General features: G+C 33.4%; 1 protein-coding gene across 1 annotated transcript in view; it reads right to left on the minus strand.

Moving 5' to 3' along the window:
* Nucleotides 1-23,967, minus strand: part of LOC139487568 (uncharacterized) — a 71,971-nt gene that overhangs the window by 19,063 nt on the left and 28,941 nt on the right. The window contains exon 4 of the mRNA XM_071272456.1: nucleotides 6,143-7,872. Coding sequence (XP_071128557.1) covers nucleotides 6,143-7,872 — 1,730 coding nt within the window. The remainder of the gene's footprint in view (nucleotides 1-6,142; nucleotides 7,873-23,967) is intronic.

Genomic DNA, 23,967 nt, shown 5'->3' on the forward strand with positions numbered 1-23,967 from the left:
ACATATGTATTGGGTCTCATTTGCCAGAGAAGGTTTCTGACACACACAAAATGTGTTCAAAGATGTTAAAAATCTATTGCGCAATACTGTTTAAAAAATTTGCAAGAAAAAAATATGAACTCTCCCAAAAAAAAGAACTTAAAATCTCCCCACATCTTTTTGACCCCCTCTTGGAGTTATAACCCCAAAACTCAATCCCAACATTTCCTTTGTGGTATGGAACTTTGTAGTACAGTTTTAGAAATATCCATACACTTGAACACAAGAAATTGTCTGGAAACTAGAAAAATGCTTGTTTTGGCTCTTTTTGCCCTCAATTCCTGCATATTTACTTAATTTACTTAGACTAAATCCCAGTCTTCTCTTTGTGATATAAAAGCCTCGTGGTACATTTTCAGAGAGATCCATACACTTACACTGTCCGGAAACTACAAAATAATTGTTTTGGCCCCTTTTTTGCCCATAATTCATAAACTGTCAGTACCATAACCCTAAACATCAATCCCAACTTTCCTCTTGATGTATTGAACCTTCCTGTAAAATTTCATAGAGATCCATTCACTTGAACTTAAGTTATTGTCTGGAAACAAAATGTGTCTTCATACCACGACGACGAAGACATTATGGCATTATACGAAAAAAATTTGTTTGTGCGTCCGAGGCGTTTTTTCTTAGTTCTAGCATTTCATCAGTAAGGCTCAACTCGAACATTTGAAAGCAGATGTATAAAACCTAAACACACGAAGACCTGCCGAATGGTAACAAAATATTTCACACCAGTGCTCTAAAACAAAAAAAGCAATGGAGAAAATCGAATTTTATATTGAAATATCCAATACTGAATAGAATTAATGAATACTATGGGTCACCTGACACAAGTAGTAGACTTACTTGATATTTAATTTCTAAAAATCGAAAACAATACACAGAGATTAAAACAAATGAAGCACAGTTACACCCTTTTTGAAAGTAAACTTGTTTTTGTATTGTATTGTACGTGCACACATCTTATATGACATCTTCGCTAGCCAAGGGTTACGATCCACTCCCGTTCTCTTCACCCTTGGCAGATTAAGCCAACATTTGTGATAACAATGTTGCGCCATCTATCGGAAAGTTAAAGTCACGCCCATTTAACATTCATGCATTTGTGCATGAAACATACACAGGAACCTCTATTAAGTGATTAAAAACGTTCAAGTTGTCACTGAATATAGTCGTATAATTAGGGATGTAAAGACTTGTTGCACAATAAACACGTGGCAAATGTTGACAAACACTTTCTACATTTACACGTGATCATGTTATAGGCGCTTTTTGATTGGATGCAGCGAGTTTCGACTGCAACCAATAACAAGAGGCTGTCACAACGACAGCAAACCGGATTTATTAACATTTATTTGTGTCCAGGCAATATCACAAGAACTGATGGACGGTGAAAGTGAAAATCGTCAATACCAAAATTGACCTCCATTTTGTAGAACCATATAACTGATGAACGGTGAAAGTGAAAATCGTCAATATCAAATTTGACCTCCATTTTGTCATCAGTATCAACATATTAAAATTTGAAAAGCTTAGGTTGAATGGTTCATGAGTAAATGCAACAACATGAATGGAAACACCATTTTTCGATCTTTCAAGAACCATAACTCCTGAACGGTAAAAGTAAAAAACGACATTATTGAACTTGACCTCCATTTTGTCACCAGTAACAAAATATTAAAATGTGAAAAGCTTTGGTTGAACAGTTCATGATAAATGCACGGACACGACTCGAAACGCCGTTTTTCAATCTTCAAAGAACCATAACTCCTGAACGGTAAAAGTCAAAATCGTCATTATTGAACTTGACCTCCAATTTGCCATCAGTAACGACATCTTAAAATTTTAAAAGCTTTGGTTGAAAGGTTCATGAGTAAATGCACGGACAACATTTGATTGCCGCCCGCCGTACCGCCCGGCCGTCCGACCGCCTTACATCCCCAAACCAATAACCGACATTTTTGTCACAAATATCCGGTTAAAAATCCTTACCTTGTGTCTCCAAAATTTTATCTCAATCCGCCAAGGGTGAAGAGAACGGGAGTGGATCGTAACCCTTGGCTAGCGAAGATGCTTAATACAATAAATATTTCAAATCCCATCATATAGTATGGTAATATTCTACAGAAAGCACAAAGTTGTCGTTATTCACCTCAAAAGCTAACCAAATCTTTAAACAGACTTATTCCCAAGGCATATATTTATATACAGAGAATTTATATTTATATATATATATATATATATATATAACGATTGTCAATTCATTAAAAATTGCAGTTTTTTTTTTTAATAAATATTGATTTACTCATATGGTCTTTCCAATGAAAATAAACGCATTTATTCTAAGATCAGTTGTTGACATAATGCAGGTTATTTTTTTCTGATATATTAAGAGTTGGTATTGCTTCATTTCATAAAAAAAATTGCCAACGTAGATACATTTGTCTTGTCTTAGGGAGGGATAAATTCTAATCTGTAAAAAATTCTCTGAAACTGACATTATCAAGATTTCAGGGAGAGGACGTCAATAATGTTGTTTTAACTTGTGTCAAATCCCTTTTGCTACTTTTGCAAATAAAATATTTTTATACTAATTGATTTCTTGATTGACAGCATATTTGTAATGTTTAGAGGACGTATTTTTCAACAAACAATCGGCATACCCATGGAAACAAATTGTGCCCCTCATCGTGCTAACTATTTCCTCTATTCTTATGAGGCTGATATCATACAGGAACTTCTTAGGAAAATTCTCACTAAATATTCAAAATTTGGTGACTATGTTGCACGCATCTATTCCATTGAACTTGAGATAAAGGATTTAGAAGTAAACAAAACTTTACAACAAAAGAGATGATTTCAGCTTCCCATTTGTGAACTTTTCATTTCTATTTATCAACATTCCAGCAGCGCCTACAGGGGTATATATCTCTTTGCACGTACAAGAAATCCTTGTAGATTTCGAAAAGAGCAGGCTAATGCCACTGCAAGATAGCAATCGCACCCACAAAGTGGAAAGGGATTAATATAGGTTGCAATAACTTGTTTCCCAATCCACTAAAAATAAATATTATCAAACTAACCCTTGGCTAGCGAGGATGAAAATCTTTTTACTATTAAAAATTGCGTATAACTTAATAACGACATTGTTTGATCATATCATCACAACCTTTTTTGCGACATTTTTAAATGAACACAAAATCGGACATGCAATTGCTAAACACATCAACTGATATGATGAAAGAAGAACTTAAAAACGTTAACTAAAAATTCTGAAACACTTCACCAATGTTACACAAGGTCAAAATCCTTTCCAATCTCAATATAGATGACAAAATCAATACTTTTGATTTGAAATAATGCAGAAAATATGTCAACTACTGTTTATTTTATTAAAAACAACCCAACATAACAATGGAAATGGGGAATAAGTCAAAAAGACAACAACTCAGCCAAAATAGCAGAAAAAAGCCACAGACCACTATTGAGTCTTCAAAAAAGCGAGAAAATCTCACACCAGGATGCAGGCTTCAGCTGGCCCCTAAACACAAATGTATATACTAGTACGACGAAAATGTCACACCAAACTCCAAAACATCTACATGAACTAAAATTTAAAAAAATACCAAACAAACAAAGGCCCCGAGTCTCCTGACGTTTCACAGGCGCAAACATGCGGTGGGGGATAAGGGTTTGGGCGGTGGTTAATAGATGTTAGAAAATGTGATACGAGTGCCAGTGAGACAACTCATTAAACATGTTTTTTTTATATCTCAATATTCGCTCTTTACCTCTGGCCAATGAAGAAAATATCAAACACATAGCAATGTTTGAATAACTTTTAGCTTAACGAAAAAAAAGCTGGCTAAAACTACAAATGCTAGTTACTTTTCTGATTGTATAAATAGCTTATTCAATGATTTTACAGACAATTGCTGCGGTACATTTTGATGTTTTCCAGTTAATACAAATACATATATATTCTAATATCATAATCAATGTTCCTATTTGAAGTTTTGAGCATCTGAGATTTAGTTTAGTTTAAACATATTTATTTATAGTGGATTGGAAAACAAGTTTTGCAACTTATATTAATCCCTTTCCACTTTGCGGGTGCGAGTGCTGCCTTGTAGCGGCATTATCCTGCTCTTTTTCGAAATCTACAAGGATGTCTTTAACGTGCAAGAGATATGGCTCTCTCTTAACACGGGTCAGATATTTATCGTCCCCTTCCGACGGACTATCATCGTTTCCTCAAGACCATACTCGTAAATGTCGTCAAGGAAGAGCCGAAAATTCAGTCCCTGAAATTTTCATCCCAAACGGGAATCGAACCAGAAACCTTTGTGTTAGTAGTCCGATGCACTAACCACTACACCACGGCTCAGCCACTGAGATGACTGATGCACAATTGAATATCCGTTTTCCTATTTGAAGTTTGAAGCATCTGATCCCCCAAATTTTGGCGGGGCTCGTGTTGCTCTATCTTTACTTTTGTGTGTTTTATATACTGTTCTTGTTTTAGGAAAACATACTTCAAATGAAGGAGAAATAAATAAAAACCCTAGGTAACGACAATACACGCGTAAGTTTAATTTAAAAAATGTGGGCATTTTTCTGTTTTCAAAAATTTTATTCGAAACAGTGAAATTATCTTATAGCAGTCAAAGATTGCACAACTTCATAGAATCACGATTATGACTGCTTTTTGGTTTTGTAATTTATTTGACTCTATTGGTTCGACCTTCCTGATAACTATGTTGATGACACGTGAGTTTTTGTACTAAATTATAAGTCCCATTAATTGATAATATAGAATGAAATTCAAAACAGTGTGGCTGTGGCCATTGATTGACACATTAAATTCATCCATTGACTGGGACAATTTAGGTGAACGTTTGTATGTAACGACCACTGCTCACTATGTACTTTTTAAAGACACTTAAACTATGGGATCACCAAAGGTTCTCAACACCTCAATAAAGTAATTAGAAAAATTAATCAGAAATAACACGATGTTTTGATTTATATCAATTATATAAATCAAAACATAAAGGTTATTCCTGATTAATTTTTCGAATTATTTTATAATTAAAGGCGTTAAGAAACCTTTGGTGACCCCACAGTTTAAATGTCTATCGTAGGTACGTCGTGAACAGTGGTTGTTACAGACAAACGTTCACGTAAATTGTCCCAGTCAATGGATGAATTTAATGTGTCAATCAATGGCCACAGCCACACTGTTTTGAATTTCATTCTATTACCACATCTCGAAGAAGTGAAAAATCGATACAAAGAAAGAGCTGTGCAAAATTGTGTAAGAGTGCAAAATTTTGCAGGGGTTACAATACATTGTTTCATACTGCAAACCTGTCACGGAATGGAAGTTCCGTCGTAATATAAATTCCAAAGGGAAAAAATATTCTGAAATATTATTTCCACAGGAATAAATATTACAGTATATGTTCCTAACGGAATAAATGGTATAGAATATTTATTCCAACAGGAATAGATATTATAATGTTTATAACCAAGTTTCCATCCAATTGGAACTTCTGTTAGGTGGAACAAATATACGTTGACAAACCAACTAATCTAAATATTGGAGGACGATTAATGCTTATCGCCATCTTTCCCAAAAACGAATACTTTCCTTTTTGTTTTTGTTTTTAGTATAGCTTGAAACAAGAATGTGTCCTTAATACACGGATTCCCCATCCACACTATCATTTTCTATGTTCAGTGGACCGTGAAGTTTCAAGTTGATTGAACTTCATCAAAAACAACCTCGACCAAAAACTTTAACCTGAAGCAGGACAGACGGACGAACAAACGAACAAACGAACGGACGCACAGACTAGAAAAAATAATGCTCATAAATGGGACATAAAAGTCAACTGAATCGATACATGTATGCCCGTTTCGTTAAGAACCAATTACACAAGTATATATGTGTGTACTACTGTAAAAGAGGAATGCCATGTGCATTATAACTCAAGATTGAGAACAATGTTAGACACTCTCTTAAAAACAAATTTACATTCTCAAAATATGAAACAATCAATTATACTACAAATAACAAATTTATAAAACTTACCGTGTCCGTACTCGCAAATGATCTGCTCCACATATTTCACGAATAACTGTCGAAGGTAACTTCTTGGAATGCTTCTCATGCAAAATAGTTCTCATATGCCCTTGAAATATTTTGTGTAAGTGTTCTGTTTTTTCTATTTCACCAACAACTGTCAGCAAATCTTTTATGTTGTTTTGTTCAACAGATTTTAAAACAATCTGGTCTATTTGAACACTGAGAGCATTATTTCTTTTGACTACTGGAAGTTGTAGTAGAGAGTATAAGTTTTCATACGCTTTTTTTACACATTCGATTAGAGAAAGCTTTCTACGATTAAATTGTAAGGAGTTCTGCATATACTGTACTATGATATTAGATAAACAATCATCGGGTAAGTAATGGTAAGACTCGTCTTGAAGCAGATTAATCATACATGACCTCAACCGTCCTCTTTTACAACCGACAAGATGTATTAACAAATCTTCTTTTCTTTCAGCTGTATCGAATAGTTTACCTTCTAGAATTATGTGAAGAAACTCGGTCCTGCAATCAAAGGTGGTGAGCTTCCCCTCATTACCTAAACATTCTAAAATGTTTTTTTCTATTGTCTGATGCAATCCGTAACACACGACTGGTAAAGACAGAAGTGTTTGATAGTGTCGTAAATATCCCTTCAAGTCGCTTATTTTAGCTATTTTGGTAAGATATTGTGCACACTTCTGTGTGCAAGAGTCAACAAGTGTTTCATGTATATCACTTTCTGTAACTTCTGATTCGATAAGTACACACCATACAGATATATACTGTTCAAAAGAGCACCATCTCACAAGATGTCTTAAAATTTTATCCAGCAGAGAATGTTTTGATGCCTTCAAGATTTTTGTTAAAACTAATTCTAGGTCTACATTTTGAGATTTCTCATATAAAGACATGTCTTTATGACCCTGTTCCACAACTTTTTGCACAAGTGCGATGAAGTGACTTTCTGGTAAAAACGACAACGTGTTTTCGATAAAACCAATTGCACATAATGACTTTCCATGAGCACATTTATATATTTGTTCTAAAACGTCCCCAATGATACCTATATATTTCGAGTTAGTGTCACTAGGTTTGAGATATTTAAAGAACTTGTTCAATCGTTGTGCTGTACTTTCATCAATAAGATTTAATGAGCTGATAAACGATGAGTCATTAGTCATGTTATATAACATAACACAAAAAGTTGGAATGTTTTCCGAATTCAGTCCGCTAGGCAGCGACTTCATAACATTCGATACGATTATCTTGAATCTATCTACTTTAAGTCTTTTGAAATTTACTGCCATTTCAGTGTGCATACTAGTGACCGAGTTCATTGCATCAAGTTCCTCATATGCTAAGCTTTCATTGTTGTATGTTTCCAGATACAGTAAATTGCTACAAAAAGCCTCAAATGCACTTTGATATGTATCTTGATCCTTTGATGGAAAAACAAGATGATAAATCCTGTTATAGAGCATATCATTGACCTTTGATGATTCTAATTTTTCTTCATAATGCTCTTTGAATATCCAAATCCCAGATGATTTCATGAAGGTAATAACTATTTGGAATATATGATCCTTTTCAAACAAAACTTTATCCACTGTCCAAATAAGCGTTCCTGGAATATTTCGAGCTTTATAAGACCTTTCTTTGCATTTAACGAGAACTTCCTGGATTTTTCGAACCTCATGAGATACATAGATACGAAATAAAGCAGGTGTTACCTAAATAAATAAACCAAGAGTAAAACACTTATAAATCTGAATTGAAATGTCTTTACTGAATATGTTAATTAGAATGCAACTAAATAATTTGTATAAGTTGACATGCGGTATTTTGCAATGGAATAGCGGCACCAAAGCGTATGACATACATTTTAAAATGCTCAAATGGAGAGCAGAATCAATTAAATGCAGAAAGAGCAAATATGTAATATCAAAACTCACTCCTAAATAAAACATATATATATATATAATTATCATATACTTAGCATTGATATGATAGCTTTTGCATATGTGTAATGAGCGGAAGTACACAATCCATAATTTCCCGCCCGGGCTGATAACCCATATCAGGGGCATCTCGTGCACAAAACTCATAATAGTGCCTCTCGTGCAAGTTACTTCCGGTATTTCCAGTACCGGTTGTTTACTTTTCCATTGTGACGTCAGATATTTTTTATGATGACGTCAAAATTTACGGGAACTTTTGTGGGGATAGTTTAGTACTTACTAACAAATGTCATTGAAAATTATGAATCATTTTATAGTACAACAAACATGGGGTAATAATGATCATAAAAGTCTTCCAAGTTTTTAATTTTTTTTAAATGCCTCTATAGGAAATAGTAACATAAGGGGACGACCATTTGATATTCTGGGGGGAGGAGGATTTTGAAAATAGATAACTCAGCCTTGATAATCACAAAAATAAATGGTTTGTTCTGTGGTAGTTTGAAAATAAATTACCTGACTTGCAATGTATAGAAAATAAATAACTCAGCAGGTCTAATCGAAAGTATATGAGATGGCACCAGATTCTTCATAAATTCATCTTTTTTCCCCAAAAAAATCGGGAAACACTTCCCAAATTTTTTAATAACAAAAGTATATATATTATTTAAATATACTTGAAATGTCTGAAAATTGGTTTCATTTAACTTGAAGTATATTGTCTCAGGAAACCTTACCTCACCTTTATTTTAACAGGGCCGTAACTCCATGTAGGAAATTTCAAAACCAAACGCTTGTCTCCATATGTTTTCCCTCAGACTTATAGCCCTGATTTTTCGGGATCAATGTTTCTTATTTATTTGTCTTTTGTTCATTGATTGCCCTTCTGTATTCTGTATGTGTTGCATTCCTTTTGTAATCTAGTAATTTTGTTATGAACTTGATCATGAGTTTAAAAAAAAAACAGCAGCCACAGGCTTAACTATGTGAATTCCATTTTTGCTTTATCATGCACATTGGTCTTTTGATGTTTTCCCTAGAAACTTCAGTCTTACACTGAATTTATACATTTTGCTTTGAGACCAAAATATTGTCAAAAAATTATTAAAACAAAACTTTATTTTCAGATTATGAAAGGGTCTTCCGAACACCCAGAAAGCATGATTTTGCATCATTTGTTCTATAGCTTCTTGGGCCTTCAGTGGCTCCAAAACCCTTCAAAAAATTGTTTGCCAAAACATTTAAAAGTGCCTAGTTATAACTAAACTTAATTCTATGTGTATATACAGTTGGGAATTCAAAAGATTCATTTCTGTAGAGGGGGATGGTTAATCTAATTAAATGTTACATAATGACTTGACTATACTATATGTATTATTTAAAAACAAAACATTTAAAAAATTGTATGTTTTTCGAATATCAAAAATATAGTTGTGAAAATGAATAATCAGTCCCTTGCTTTAATGAAAATGAAAAATCTTGCTTCAATAGTGCAGAAAATGAATAATCTGTCCTCTTAGTTTGCAAAAATAAATAACCGATCAAAAACAAATCCTCCTGCACCCCCCCCCCCCCCAGAATATCAAATGGTCGTCCCCTAAATAAATATGGAGGTAGTGATGTTATTGTTGGGCAATTATAGTGTATTTGTTGGATTCATAATTTAACTTTTATTTAAAGTTTTGTTATTTTATTTGTTAATTTGCCATACAATTGTCGGAAATATATGATAAAGCGATTAATACATGGCCTTTTCCATATCGGCCCGGGTATCATCCCGAGACCCCCATATCAGCCCGAGACGTAGTCGAGGTTTTCCATATCGGCCCGGGTATCATCCCTCGACTCATATCAGCACCTCGACTACGTCTCGGGCTGATATGGGGGTCTCGGGATGATACCCGGGCCGATATGGAAAAGGCCATGTATTAATCTCTACATTCTTATATATAAACAAGTCTAATACAACTCATTGTTATTTTATTTGTTAATTTGCCATACAATTGTCGGAAATATATGATAAAGCGATTAATACATGGCCTTTTCCATATCGGCCCGGGTATCATCCCGAGACCCCCATATCAGCCCGAGACGTAGTCGAGGTTTTCCATATCGGCCCGGGTATCATCCCTCGACTCATATCAGCACCTCGACTACGTCTCGGGCTGATATGGGGGTCTCGGGATGATACCCGGGCCGATATGGAAAAGGCCATGTATTAATCTCTACATTCTTATATATAAACAAGTCTAATACAACTCGTCTAAACATCAACCCAACAATGTTAGATATTATAATATATATAGATATATATAAGTACGTTTGAGCCAGTGACAACTCTTTAAAAGATTTATCCATCGTATCACCATCACTGCTGAATAGTTAGATCTCATCATGATGTGTTACCATATGAGGCTGCTAAGGATTTCATCATTCCCTATGAGAGTTATGTCCCCTTGAAGCAATTTTTTTCTTTTACATTTTTCTCAAAAAGTATTCAAGATAGAATCGATTTGAAAACGGCAACATGTACAAGACCAGATGGCAATGTTAATAAACATATCTAATCATTTTGTTGTTAACCCTTATAGGGAGTTATTTCCCTTGAAAAAATGTACACAATTTTTGAAAAATTGTATTTCGAGAACCGGAAGTCGTAAAGACTTGGGACCTACACCAATAATTTTAAGTTCATGTGACCTTTAATTTGCACCCAAGGTCAAAGGTCAACAAGTGCAAAAAAAAAATACGCTGCAATTTCAAGCTTGCATATTAAGAAAACGATAAGAGTTTGCTGCATACTTACAGCGTATAAAATGTTACTCTCGATGAGCTCTACATTTTATACACTGAGCTCAAAAGTGTCCGACTGTATGTTCAAAAGTTACGACTCGGTCTGGATGATTCTTAAAGGTAACAGATATCAACCTACTATAAACTGCAGAGATGATCAGTAATTCAAGACCTTCAATTTGAGGTCAATGTCAGGTCATGATGAAATTTCACATTGACCTTCACATATACTATGACCTTGACCTTGTGATATTTTAAAGGTCAAGTGGTCCTGAGTTGAATGGTGATAGTCCCATGTCTCTACGACTTTGGTATTGCCTCATATATTTGATGATTAATTGTGACCTTGTTGAACTTTGAAATTGTCCCAATTCTTTTTCTATAATGTTGTCCTTTAACTGTAGATCATTTACCATTTCACAGATTTGAGATATCTATTGTCGTTTAAGAGATAATGCAGTTTGAAATTTTGCGAGCGGCGGCATGTATTTCTGAATCAACAACAGCTAACCACTTAAAATGTTTAAGAAATTGAAGAGGTTAACATAGTTATTTGTTTGACGAAATACCAAGAACGTTCCATGGAAAAAAAACACCAAAAAATCAATTTGAAATTTTCATGTTTTGCATTGACTTTGTAAGTTTCATAACTTCTATTTATATAGTTGATATTGCATCATTTTTAGCATTTTGTCAAATGTGGTCATCTCATATATCAAATTGAAGGTCTCAATGAACTCTACTTAAAAATGAAAATTCTAACCTTTTTCATCCCGAGGGGAAGGGTGGGGTCATTTAGTGCAAAAATTCAAATTTCTTAGATTGTAAGGTTGTCGCATATCAAATGAAAGAACATAAAGCGTACATTTCAAATTTCAATTTGGCGTCCCCCAAAAATTGGTTCGATGGGGTCATTGAGTGCAAAAAATAGATTTTCTTTACGATAGGATTGTTGTATATCAAATGAAAGGTTATGATGTGTACATTTGAAATATTAAATTTCCGACCTCCAAAAATTAGTTGGATGGGGTTATTAAAATCAAACTTTCTAGAACATGACGTTGTCGCATATCAAATGAAAGATCATCTAGTCTATGTTACATATATCATACTTCCTATCCCGAAAATGTAGGCGGATGAGGTCATTAAGTTTAAAAAGCGAAAAGTTTCAGAAGGTATGCTTGTCGTATATCAAACGAAAGGTCATACAAAGTTCATTACGAAAACATCACTTTTACAGGAAAGACCTTTCAATTGAGATACTAGTTTTTCTTTTTTTTTTCTTCTTTTTTTTTTACTTCCAGCATTTTTTTACATGGCCTCTAGAGGCCCCGTTTCTATTGGAGTTATGAAGACCAAATATGGACCATCGGTAGATCTCATTATGAAGTATTACCAGATGAGGCTGTGTAGGGTTTCATCATCCCCTGTAGAAGTTATTTCCCTTTTATTGTTTTTGTTCGACATGGCCCCACTCGTTGTTTTTAAAGATATCATGACCTTATCTAAACAATAGGTAGATCTCATCATGATGTATTACCATATGAGGCTGCGTAAGATTTCATCATCCCTTTTGAGAGTAATGTCCCCTTGAAGCAATTTTTTTTATTTGCATTTTTCTCTAAAAGTATTAGAGATAGAATCGATTTGAAAATGGTAGCACGTACAAGAACAGATGGCAATTTTTATAAACATAAACAATTAATTTGTTACTAAGCCTTATAAGGAGTTATTTCCCTTTAGAAATTATAAATAATTGTTGAAAAATTCTATTTCGAGAACCAGAAGCCAAATTTGAACACTAGATATACCTCATCATGAACTTTTACCTGATGAACTGTTGTAGGATTTCATCATCCCCTTTCGAAGTTATCTCCCTTTTATTGATTTTTTTCAATATAGCCCCTTCCTCATTGTTTTTAAAGATATCATGACCTTATTTGGACAATAGGTAGATCTCATCATGATGTATTACCATATGAGGCTGAATAGGATTTCATTGTTCCTTATGAGAGTTATATCCCCTTGAAACAATTTTTTTCCTTCGCAGTTTTCTCAAAATGTATAAAAGATAGAATCGATTTGAAAACGGCAACATGTACAAGAACAGATGGCAATGTTAATGAATATATACAATCATTTTGTTATTAACCTTTATAAGGAGTTATTCCCCTTGTAAAAATGTACACAATTTTAGAAAAACTGTATTTCGAGAACCGGAAGTCATAGAGACTTGGGACCTTCATCAATAATCTTTAATTCATGTGACCTTTAATATGCACCCAAGGTCACCGAATGCAAAAACAAATTACGCTGCAATTTCAAGCTTACATATTAGGAAAACGACAAGACTTTGCTGCATACAAACAGCGTATAAAATGTTCCTCTCTACGAGCTCTACATTTAATATAATAAGCCAAAATATGTCTGACCGTCTGTTCAAAAGTTACAACAGGATGATTCTTAAAAGTATAGTATTTTTGGTATATCTTTTTAAAGGTAACAGATATCAACCTACTATAAACTGCAGAGATGATCAGTAATTCAAGACCTTCAATTTGAGGTCAATGTCAGGTCATGATGAAATTTCACCTTGACCTTCACAGTTTACTATGACCTTGACCTTGTGATATATGAAAGGTTAAGTGGTCCCGAGTTGAATGGTGATAGTCCCATGTCTCTACGACCTCCGGTTCTCAAGTTTGGTATTGCATCATATATTTGATGATTAATTGTGACCTTGGTGAACTTTGAAATTGTCCCAATTCTTTTTCTATAATGGTGTCTTTCAACTGTAGATCATTTATAATTTAACAGATTTGAGATATCTATTGTTGCTTTAGAGATAATGCAGTTTGAAATTTTGCGAGCGGCGGCATGTATTTCTGAATATGTATTTTACAAACAATTGAGATACTAGTTCCAATATATTGTTATGCTATGATTTATCTGATTTCCATATAATCAACAACTACATCTTTATCCCCAGACAAAATATCATCAGAATCAAATTCTTCTTTTACTGTTAACAGTAGTAATGCAACTATATTTCTACCTTTACTTTTTAACTTATATTTGTACTGAGATCTGAAAACAACTCACTTTTATATGTATTTCACTTACCTTATTTAATCATGATATTATTTCACAATTATGATCTTTGAAATTACTTCTGGTTTTCTCTCTTATGTTTCATGATAAGTTTCTTTTCAAAAGAATGATATTTACATGAATAATTTAGGAAATTTTTTCATTGAGAATTTGTGAAATTATTTCCCATTACAATACATTTTATTTTAATAATTTAGCTTTAATTCGAATACACTATTATTATTTCATAGCATTTGTTAAGGAGAAGTTTTTTCTAATAACTATCCAATAAGTTAAACTACCCAGATAGAATTTCACGGCAAAGGAAAAAATATCCTAGGGAAATATTTTCCTCCGGATAAAAAAATAACAACTGTGACATTTTTTCCTCCGGATCAAATTTCACCCAGATATGATTTTGCTTTACATAAATATATCTCAGTCATTAATTATGTGAAAATAATTTTTAAATTCCAAATTTTCATTAAAGAGCCTATACGTAATGCATTTAGAAGTGTTTTGAATAGCTGAATTCCAAATTTATTTAAACGGTCAACTAATCGAAGTTTGATACTTTTTGGTAACCATTGTGTGAGGTCTCTAGTTTGCACATGACGTAAGCATTGTACAAGATACTTTTAATATCCTTTATCCATAAAATATCATCATTTTTTTGTGTGATATCAGAAATAAACAAATTTATATAAGATTGGTGATAACTTTTTTTCATCTATAAGCAGCCTGCACCAATATGATATCATTCGACATTTTATAAAATTGAGAATGGAAATGGGGAATGTGTCAAAGAGACAACAACCCGACCATAGAACAGGCAACAGCAGAAGGTCACCAACAGGTCTTCAATGCAGCGAGAAATTCCAATGGATATCGTCCAGTTTCACCATACACAATCATGCTTGGAGTAGATCTCTTTAGGTGTAGTAAATGATTAGTAATGGGAACTTGTTCAATAATATAATTTTTATCCAAATACGACTGAGAGTTTGCCAATGGTGTAGATGCTATAATTTGATCAAGACAGAACGTTGATATCAAAATTACTTTTCGTAGTTGTGTTTTTGTCTCATCGACGTTTTAAATGTTTAAGACCCCGGGGTGTTCATAGTCACAAATATCGTCATATCGAGGAGCGTTTAGTATTATATTTATCAAAGTTGTACATATATCGATGCTAGTTTGTTTTGTTTGGTAAGGAACATTTGTTTATGCTATTTATAGAAAGGTCTGTTTGATTTGATATATAAAGTATGCGGGAAGAATTTCATGCACAGGTGGTTTGATAGTACTTAAAGTCATTCGAGTCATTGCAGTCAAGTGCTCTAGATGCTTTTTCGAATTCTTACAATTTGATACATTCAACTTAGTATGGGAAATACTGAAAATGAAGAGACTATTCCTAATACCCGTAGAGAATACCAATGCAACTGTTACTATTGTTACTGATCGTAGTTTTTGTGTTTACTAGAAAAACAACACTAGACCTGAATCCACAGAAATATGCTTTGGTTGCCAGACGATGGGTCACTGGAGACGAAACTGTTCAAAGTTTAACAACCCAACAAGTTGCGGACGAAGATATAAATGATAAGTATTATTTTTGATTTTGTTGTCAGTAATAAACGTCATTTAAAAGAGCAGTTAAATACTTTACAACTGGATTCGTATGAATATGAGCAATCATTTAGTGTACTACAATCTGTTAAAGGTAGACGGAAAAAATATCTCGATTATTGAAAATGATAGAAGCAAATTCATATGTGTTAAACATTATTTTAAACGGATATGCTATTCCTTTCAGTAAAAACAATAAATCTGCTATTGATAATGCAAAAAATCATTATTGTATCACGAGCTATTGACGATCTTTTGGTTAATGATTGTATTGAAGAAGTTAAAACCAGACCTCATATTATAAATCCGTTAACAATTTCGATATAAGCTTTCCCTTTTATTAGTGCATGCTTTTAGCCGGGGTCATCGCCTGAGCAATTTCTATGTCGCCTGTCATAGGTAATGTAACCAGGTTGATAACCAGAAATTTGTATATAGATTGATTGAGTCACGTGTTTCATGGGACTATAATTTTATCTTGACTGAGGGTACAAGAGGTCATATGTGAGTTACAGTTTTGGAAACATAAAATTTTGCTTTGAATTAGAAATGTTTTTCAGAGTATACAATACAATATTTTATTTTAAAACTAAAGGGCCCAATTGAATAAGAGCATAACATTAATGACGTCATCACATAAACATTACAGAGTGATTAAAGGAATATAAAATAATAGTTCAAATGCATGAGGAAAGGGTCAGTGGTCAAGGGGAGATAATTTTTCTAGTATAAGGTTCCAACTATAATTGTGTATTCGGATGCTAGCAGTTTTGCTTACGGAGCTTATTTATGTCTATTAGAGAATCAGATTTTGTTTTTTTTTATTTTTTTGTTTTTTATAAAATGTGGACTGGTTGAGGGACAGAATTAAGTTTGATATGGAGAGAAAAGAAGGCTATAGAATTATGTGTAGATACTATTCAAGGTCAGTTATCCATGCGGGAATGTCTTGAAGTGGTTTACGGACAGTCAGAATTGTGTGGGTAAAGTGGAGTCAGGTAGTGGTAAAAACGCAACTACATAGTTGGTGATGTCAGTATTTTCTAGTTGTGTAAAGAATTCTATTAATTTAGATATTGAATGGATACCAAGAGATAAAAATGATAAAGCAGATGCTATAAGCAAGGTTTTTGATTTTGACGATTGGGGCGTCAGTGTTTAGTTTTCTTTTTGAATTAAATTATAGATTATAATGTATGGACCTCATTCAGTTGATAGATTTGCTGACAGTGATGACAAGAAAATTGAATTATTTTATTCTAGATGTTATACACTAGGTTCATCAGGTGTGATTGAGTTTTGCTTTAACTGAAAGGATGACAACACTTGGTTGTTCCCCCTATACATTTAGTATGTATAGTAATTAAACATTATATTCGCCATTTTCGGCCTTGTTATATTAGAATAATTTGTTATGCCAACATTGTGTGACTTTGATGCTTGAATTCAATGATACTAAAGACATTTTTATTCATGGTTCTTAAAATAAATCACTGTCTGGTTCAAATGATTTGAAAGCACTGTAATTGGTGTACCCATTGTGATCTAATATTGATATAATTGATTGGTTTTGAATAATGATAAATCTTCTTAAATTTGTGTAGTTTGTTATGGTTTATGTATTTTCTACTCAACATTATTGTCTAGTATAACATTATCTGGCATTATAGATATGCCGCTTGGCTAGAAATACAATATAAACATGCCGCTTGGCTTGAATGACAATATTTACGGTTGGCCGCTTGGCTGGAATGACAATATTTACGGTTGGCCGCTTGGCTAAAATAACAATATAGATTGTCGCTTGGTCAAAATAACATTACAGATATATAGCCGCTTGGCTAGAACAATATTACAGATTGCCGCTTGGCTAGAATGGAAATATTTACAGGTTGCCGCTTGGCTAGAATGACAATATTTACAGGTGGCCGCTTGGCTAGAATGACAATATTTACAGGTGGCCGCTTGGCTAGAATGAAAATATTTACAGGTTGCCGCTTGGCTGAAATAACAATATAGATTGCCGCTTGGCTAGAATAACAATACAGATAGCCGCTTGGCTAGAATAACAATACAGAAAGCCGCTTGGCTAGAATTACAATACAGATTGGCGCTTGGCTAGAATAACAGTACAGATTGCCGCTTGGCTAGTATAACAAAACAGATCGCCGCTTGGCTAGAATAACAATACAGATTGCAGCTTGGCTAGAATAACAATACATATCGTCGCTTGGGTATAATAACTATATAGATTGTCGCTTGGCTTAAATAACAATATAGATTGCCGCTTTACTAGGGTAACACTAAGATATGCCGCATGGCTAGAATAAAATACAGATGGCCGTTTGGCTAGAGTAACGTCTTTTAAGATATGCCGCATGGCTAGAATAACATTAAAAATTGCCGCTTGGCTAAAATAACAATACAGATTGCCACTTGGCCAGAGTTAAGCTTAAGATATGCAGCATGGTTAGAATAACAATACAGATTGTTGCTTCACTAGAGTAATGCTTACGATATGTCGCAGTGCTAGAATAACAATACAGATTGCCGTTTGGTTATGATAACTATATAGATTGCCGCTTGGCTTAAATAACAATATAGATTGCCGCTTGGTAAGGATAACGCTTAAGATATGCCGCTTGGCTATAATAACTATACAGATTGCCGTTTGGCTTAAATGATAATACATATTGCCGCTTGGCTAGATTAACGATTAAGATATGCCGCATAGCTAGAATAACAATATACAGATTGCCACTTGGCTATAATAACTAAACAGATTGCCGCTTGGCTAAATAACAATACAGGTTGCCGCTTGGCTAGAATAACAATACGGATTAACACTTAGCTAGAATATCATTGAAGGTATGTTCATTGATTAAGGTATGTTGATTGATTAGAATACAAAAATAAAAATACCGCTTGAAAAGAAAAACAACATGTACTCTGAATTCATACCGCTGGGCTACATGACACTGCTTGTTCAAGGTCAATGTAATGTATCTGAATGCTACATGTCGAATGTCTATAATATGCCATTACTTCATAAGATTTACACTTTACACTATAGTACTAAGCTAGTTTATTTTGAATATAGGTTGAATTATTTTATAATTATGGTTTCAAAGCTTGGTGCATATTTGGTGTAAACATAACAGATAGATTTATTCGAATCTGCTATAGATGGATATGTGAAGGAAAACATTATTACTCAATTATCTGTATCTCAGAATTTAGGTATTTAATTATAATAAACTGATCATACTATTACATTTGCCCGATCTTTGTTTTTTCGAAAATGCACTTGCCTTTTGCAAGTGGCTACTCCCATATGAGAGTTTTGTATTTAATTGATAAATGTTTTATGTTCGGTTGAGGTTACGAATTAGAACATAATTATATTTATCAAAGTTGTACATATATCGATGCTAGTTTGTTTTGTTTGGTAAGGAACATTTGTTTATGCTATTTATAGAAAGGTCTGTTTGATTTGATATATAAAGTATGCGGGAAGAATTTCATGCACGGGTGGTTTTATAGTACTTAAAGTCATTCGAGTCATTGCAGTCAAGTGCTCTAGATGCTTTTTTCCAAATAAATAAATTATTTATTTACAGGTTGATAGTCCAAGAAGAGTCGCAAATATTGATGTTGCAGTGCTAGTTTGAGACGGACAATTTTCTTTATTCTCATTGATATAAAATGAATTACGTGTTCTTATTACATGAATAAAAATGCACTTGACTTTTGCAAGTGGCTACTCCCATATGAGAGTTTTGTATTTAATTGATAAATGTTTTATGTTCGGTTGAGGTTACGAATTAGAACATAACAGTGAATTTGTCAAAGTTTGGTTTATATGTTGGACCTAATTGTGTTAAGTGTTTTTTTTAAATGAAAAAACAATGACACAACATAAACAATTCTTTTTTTTTTATTTTTTATCAAGGAACAAATGCAAGCTGGTAAGTATCTTTGTTTATGGCAAATATGTTAGTACAGTTAAATGTGTATCAGATAGTTCATAATTTGACACAGATACTGCTTGCGTATTTAAAAACTTAAGTTGTGATTCGTTTCTTATGCAAAAAGAACAAGAATGTGTCCGCAGTACACGAATGCCCCATCCGCACTATCATTTCCTATGTTCAATGGACCGTGAAAATGGGGGAAAATCCCTTATTTGGCATTAAAGGGGCACTATCTGTCAAATTCATATTCACCGATTTTAATCAAATTCTCATATTTGATTTATAACAATGTAAAACATTTATCCAAACTATTAAAAGGCTAAAATAAACAATTAAAGGGCACTGGCATGAAGATACGTTGCTTCGTTTCGTGTGTAATTTAGTATAGACGCCAACTGATTTACTATCGAGTTGACCTCTAAAGTCATCCGATGACCATATCAGCGATGTAAACATAGATATATATATAAATAGATAAAGTTGGATTTCTCTAGGTCCATTTAATTTTATATTATAGATGAAAAATAAATGTTAAAGTCATTAGAAACCTCAAATTAAAAAAAATTATGCATATGTTTTTTATAACTAAATGGTTAGTTTTCATTACTCAACTTATGTACATATACTTTTTTTCTGAGGAAAATTCTTTAGTTTGTCCACATTTAGAAGAAGTTTACTTATTCTTAATTGACATATTTTCCGTATGCATAGTGACCTGAGCGTAACCCTTCTCGTAAAAATCCGGTGATCGCAATACGCATGGATCTGTCATTAAAATAAACAATTATCTGATTGTACATGTTAAACACGTGCTCAATACCCATGTTTTTTGTTATTTGTTTACTATAAGATGACAATCGGTAAACTTCGGTTTCAAAACCGTGACGGCATTTAATTAGCAGCCATATTTGTTAAATCATAACAGACAGAGAGAAAAAAAATGACGATTATACGATATATTTGCTTTAAAAAATGGGAAAATCGTGCACAGAGGACTAAGTTTATGATATATACATGCATTGGTTCAAGAATTGGATAACATTATTTTTCACCACTCACTCGTTTCATATGACTTTAATCATCGTTTTTACCTGTACACGGCCGACACTCGGCTAACCGAGAGATTGGTCGGTTAATCTATATTGAGTATGCGGCTATATGGGCGATTGGTCTGTTAATCGGGTTGGTTATACGTCTGTTAAGAGTAAAACGCTTAATTTAATGTTAAACTCTATTAAATGTACAGATTTTTGGCATTTTATAAGAACCAAATCAAAAAAAGAAAAGTGTCTGACAAAATGATATCTATCATAGAACATTTTGCACTTGAAAAAAACATTTCTTAGTCTGCGCAGTTTTCATTAAAACTAAAAGGCGTCGCGCAAGTATGTAGTATTTATGATTATACGCATAGCAATTTTTTAATAAAAAGCGAAACAAACAAATTTATATGTCATTTAAAGGACAAAAAATAGTACTGTGGTTCTAAAAAATAAATTGACATTAGTAAATATTTCATAATTGTAAAATAACGTGAATAATATCACGTTTTAGTGAAAATTATGGGAATAAAGTCTGTTAATGGGTTGGACAATTGAAATTGTGTCAGTTAAGAGTTATTTAGCCACGACAATAATTTTGCTACCTTTATATTTTCCCCTTGAAAAATTTAAGAATGAGATGTTCCTGAGTAAACAAAAATGACAATACGGTGCCACAGTATCCTAGAAAGAGAATTTTTATTTTGACTTTCTTTGCATTTTATTGAAGGGTGTGTCACTTCAATATAGCGTGATATGGATTGGACTCTGGAATATGCATGCATTTTTTATTGACCTTTTTAAACAGCCTTAATGTTTGTGTCTGTTCGAAGTAGTACGTTCTCAATTCCAACTGAAAGTGTCTTTCTAATACAACACAGGGTACATATAACGTGTTCTCGTTTTCATATGAACATGATATTTGTCACTGGACGTGAAACCCTAATTCGTCAGTATCATCCAATTGGTTCTTTTCTTCTATTACTTAATCATATGTTATTTACAAACCATTCTAAAGAAGTAAACGGAAAGGAACAAATGCAGCTACATTTGGTTATTTTAAGTTTCAATTCATTTTATTACGTTTAGTTCCTATCTTCATAAGTGCAGAGGAGAACTACAGTTGTCTATGGTGGCCGGTGAAGTCCATTCGCGTTTTCGCGTTTTCACGTTTTCGCATTTCATATTCTATAGGGCGAAAACGCGACATCGCGAAGGGATAAGGCGAAAACGTGAAAATGCGAAATCACGAAAAGGCGAAATCCCGAAGTCGAAAACGCGAAGTCGAAAACGCGAAACCGATTTCGCGTTTTCGACTTCGCAATTTCGCGTTTTCGCCATATAGAATATAAAAGGCGAAAACGCAAAATGGCATAAACTGCCACCATAGTTGTCCGCATGTAAACTTCTAGAATTTGTCACCAATATAAGTACATCGCAATCCGTTACTGTATCAACAGTCATAGGTGTTTCATGTGTGTATTATTTTTCTCTCGTTTTTAGCAATGTATCACTCTCTACTGTCCTTATCTATTATTCTATATTCTGCGTTTCCATCCAGATTCTCGTGTATACCATGAGGGTCCGAATTGGGGGTATTGTTTATTTCTGTATTCTTTAAATTGTTATGTCATTTTTTTCTTCATTTTATTTATCTTACTCATTATTCTTTCTTTATTTTTCATATTTTGTCATCCCAATATATTCTACTTACTGATGTTTAGTTATATTACGACGTTTATCTCTGATTTGTATACTGGTTACCAATGTAGATGACAAATTTGTGTCATTCATGACAATTAAACAGAATCAACATGATATATGCGATCATTCTTGGATGAAACTTTTTTTTTAAAACCATTTTTATCAATTTTCAATTTCATGTGTTGTTTCCGTATATGTTATGTTTCATTTCTCATGTGTTGTTTTCGTATATTTTAGCCGCTCGTCTTGAGCCTATCCATTTGATCTGATAACACCCCATATAGCAATAAGAGTATTGCCATTCATAACTCTTAACAGACCAATTAACAGACCGGGTTTTATACATCCGACCCATTAACAGACCAGGTTTTAAATAAAGATTGATTTATGTCACCAAAATACAGATTTTCGTGTAGATTTTTCACACAGTGATATCAATATGGTTAACAAACATATGGCCTTTCTTTTTTCGATGTTCAAAATATTGAATGCAAGTAAATTTAACCAATGTGTCATTTTGTTTACATTTTATGTGTGTAAAATGTGTATAAATTTATTGATGAGTAACCCGCCTTTTCATTTAACAGATCGTACATCGAAGCTAGAAAAATAAGAACTACACCACTGAATTCAGTACATTGAATTGTTTTGTTAGACATGAATACTTTTTATGATGAAAATATATTTAGAAAGTTATGCAATGAAACATGCTGAACTTTCAATGGTTTTCTCGATAACACCTGATTAACAGACTTTAGCCAACCCGATTAACAGACCAACCGCCGATATAGCCGTATACTCAATATAGATCAACCGACCAATCTCTCGGTTAGCCGAGTGTCGGCCGTGCTGTATAAAAATGACTTTTTGTGGATCGAATCAGTCAATCAAATGATTTACCTTTGTTTCACTTTCAATGTTGACATTCTTTTCCTTTAAATAACCTCACACATACAATTCACATGTAATCCATCTCAAGGTAAGGCGTGAAATTGAAGTTCACATGAATACGGATTCCATAAGGTCGAGCTATTCACTTGCAAGTGAATAATTAATAATCAATGTTTTTTTAGCTTATTTTGACAAAATTGAACTTTACTGACTGCTTAAAGCGAATTATTATTTCACTATTTGCATTTCATTAATGATTGGGCAAAAAAATTAATATGATATATTATATTTTTTATCGCTAGTGCCCCTTTAAAATATGAAAAATCATATCATAAGAAACATGTTTACTTAGTTTCAAGATGATTGGACTTCAACCTCATTAAAAACTACCTCGACTAAAAAGTTAAACCTGAAGCGGGACAGACAAACGAACGAACGGATGGACGAACGAACGGACGAACGGACGTACAGACCAGAAAACATTATGCCCATAAATTGGGCATAAAAATGATATGTTTACTGTCTGTTACATCACATATTCCATTAAAACATAAACCTGTCGTTAATCATTCCGAAAAATAGATATATTAGCACATACTTTAAGATTACTGATAATTCGGCGTCATGGTTTGGTTCAGTTGTGTCATAGTTTAGTTCATGTTCGACATGGTTCAGTTCTGTGATTCATGTCGTATTTTGATGCAATGTATTGTCGCAATTTCCTAATGTTGTTGTTTTGTTTC

The sequence above is a fragment of the Mytilus edulis genome, chromosome 9, assembly GCF_963676685.1.
Source record: "Mytilus edulis chromosome 9, xbMytEdul2.2, whole genome shotgun sequence".
NCBI classification, from domain to species: domain Eukaryota; kingdom Metazoa; phylum Mollusca; class Bivalvia; order Mytilida; family Mytilidae; genus Mytilus; species Mytilus edulis.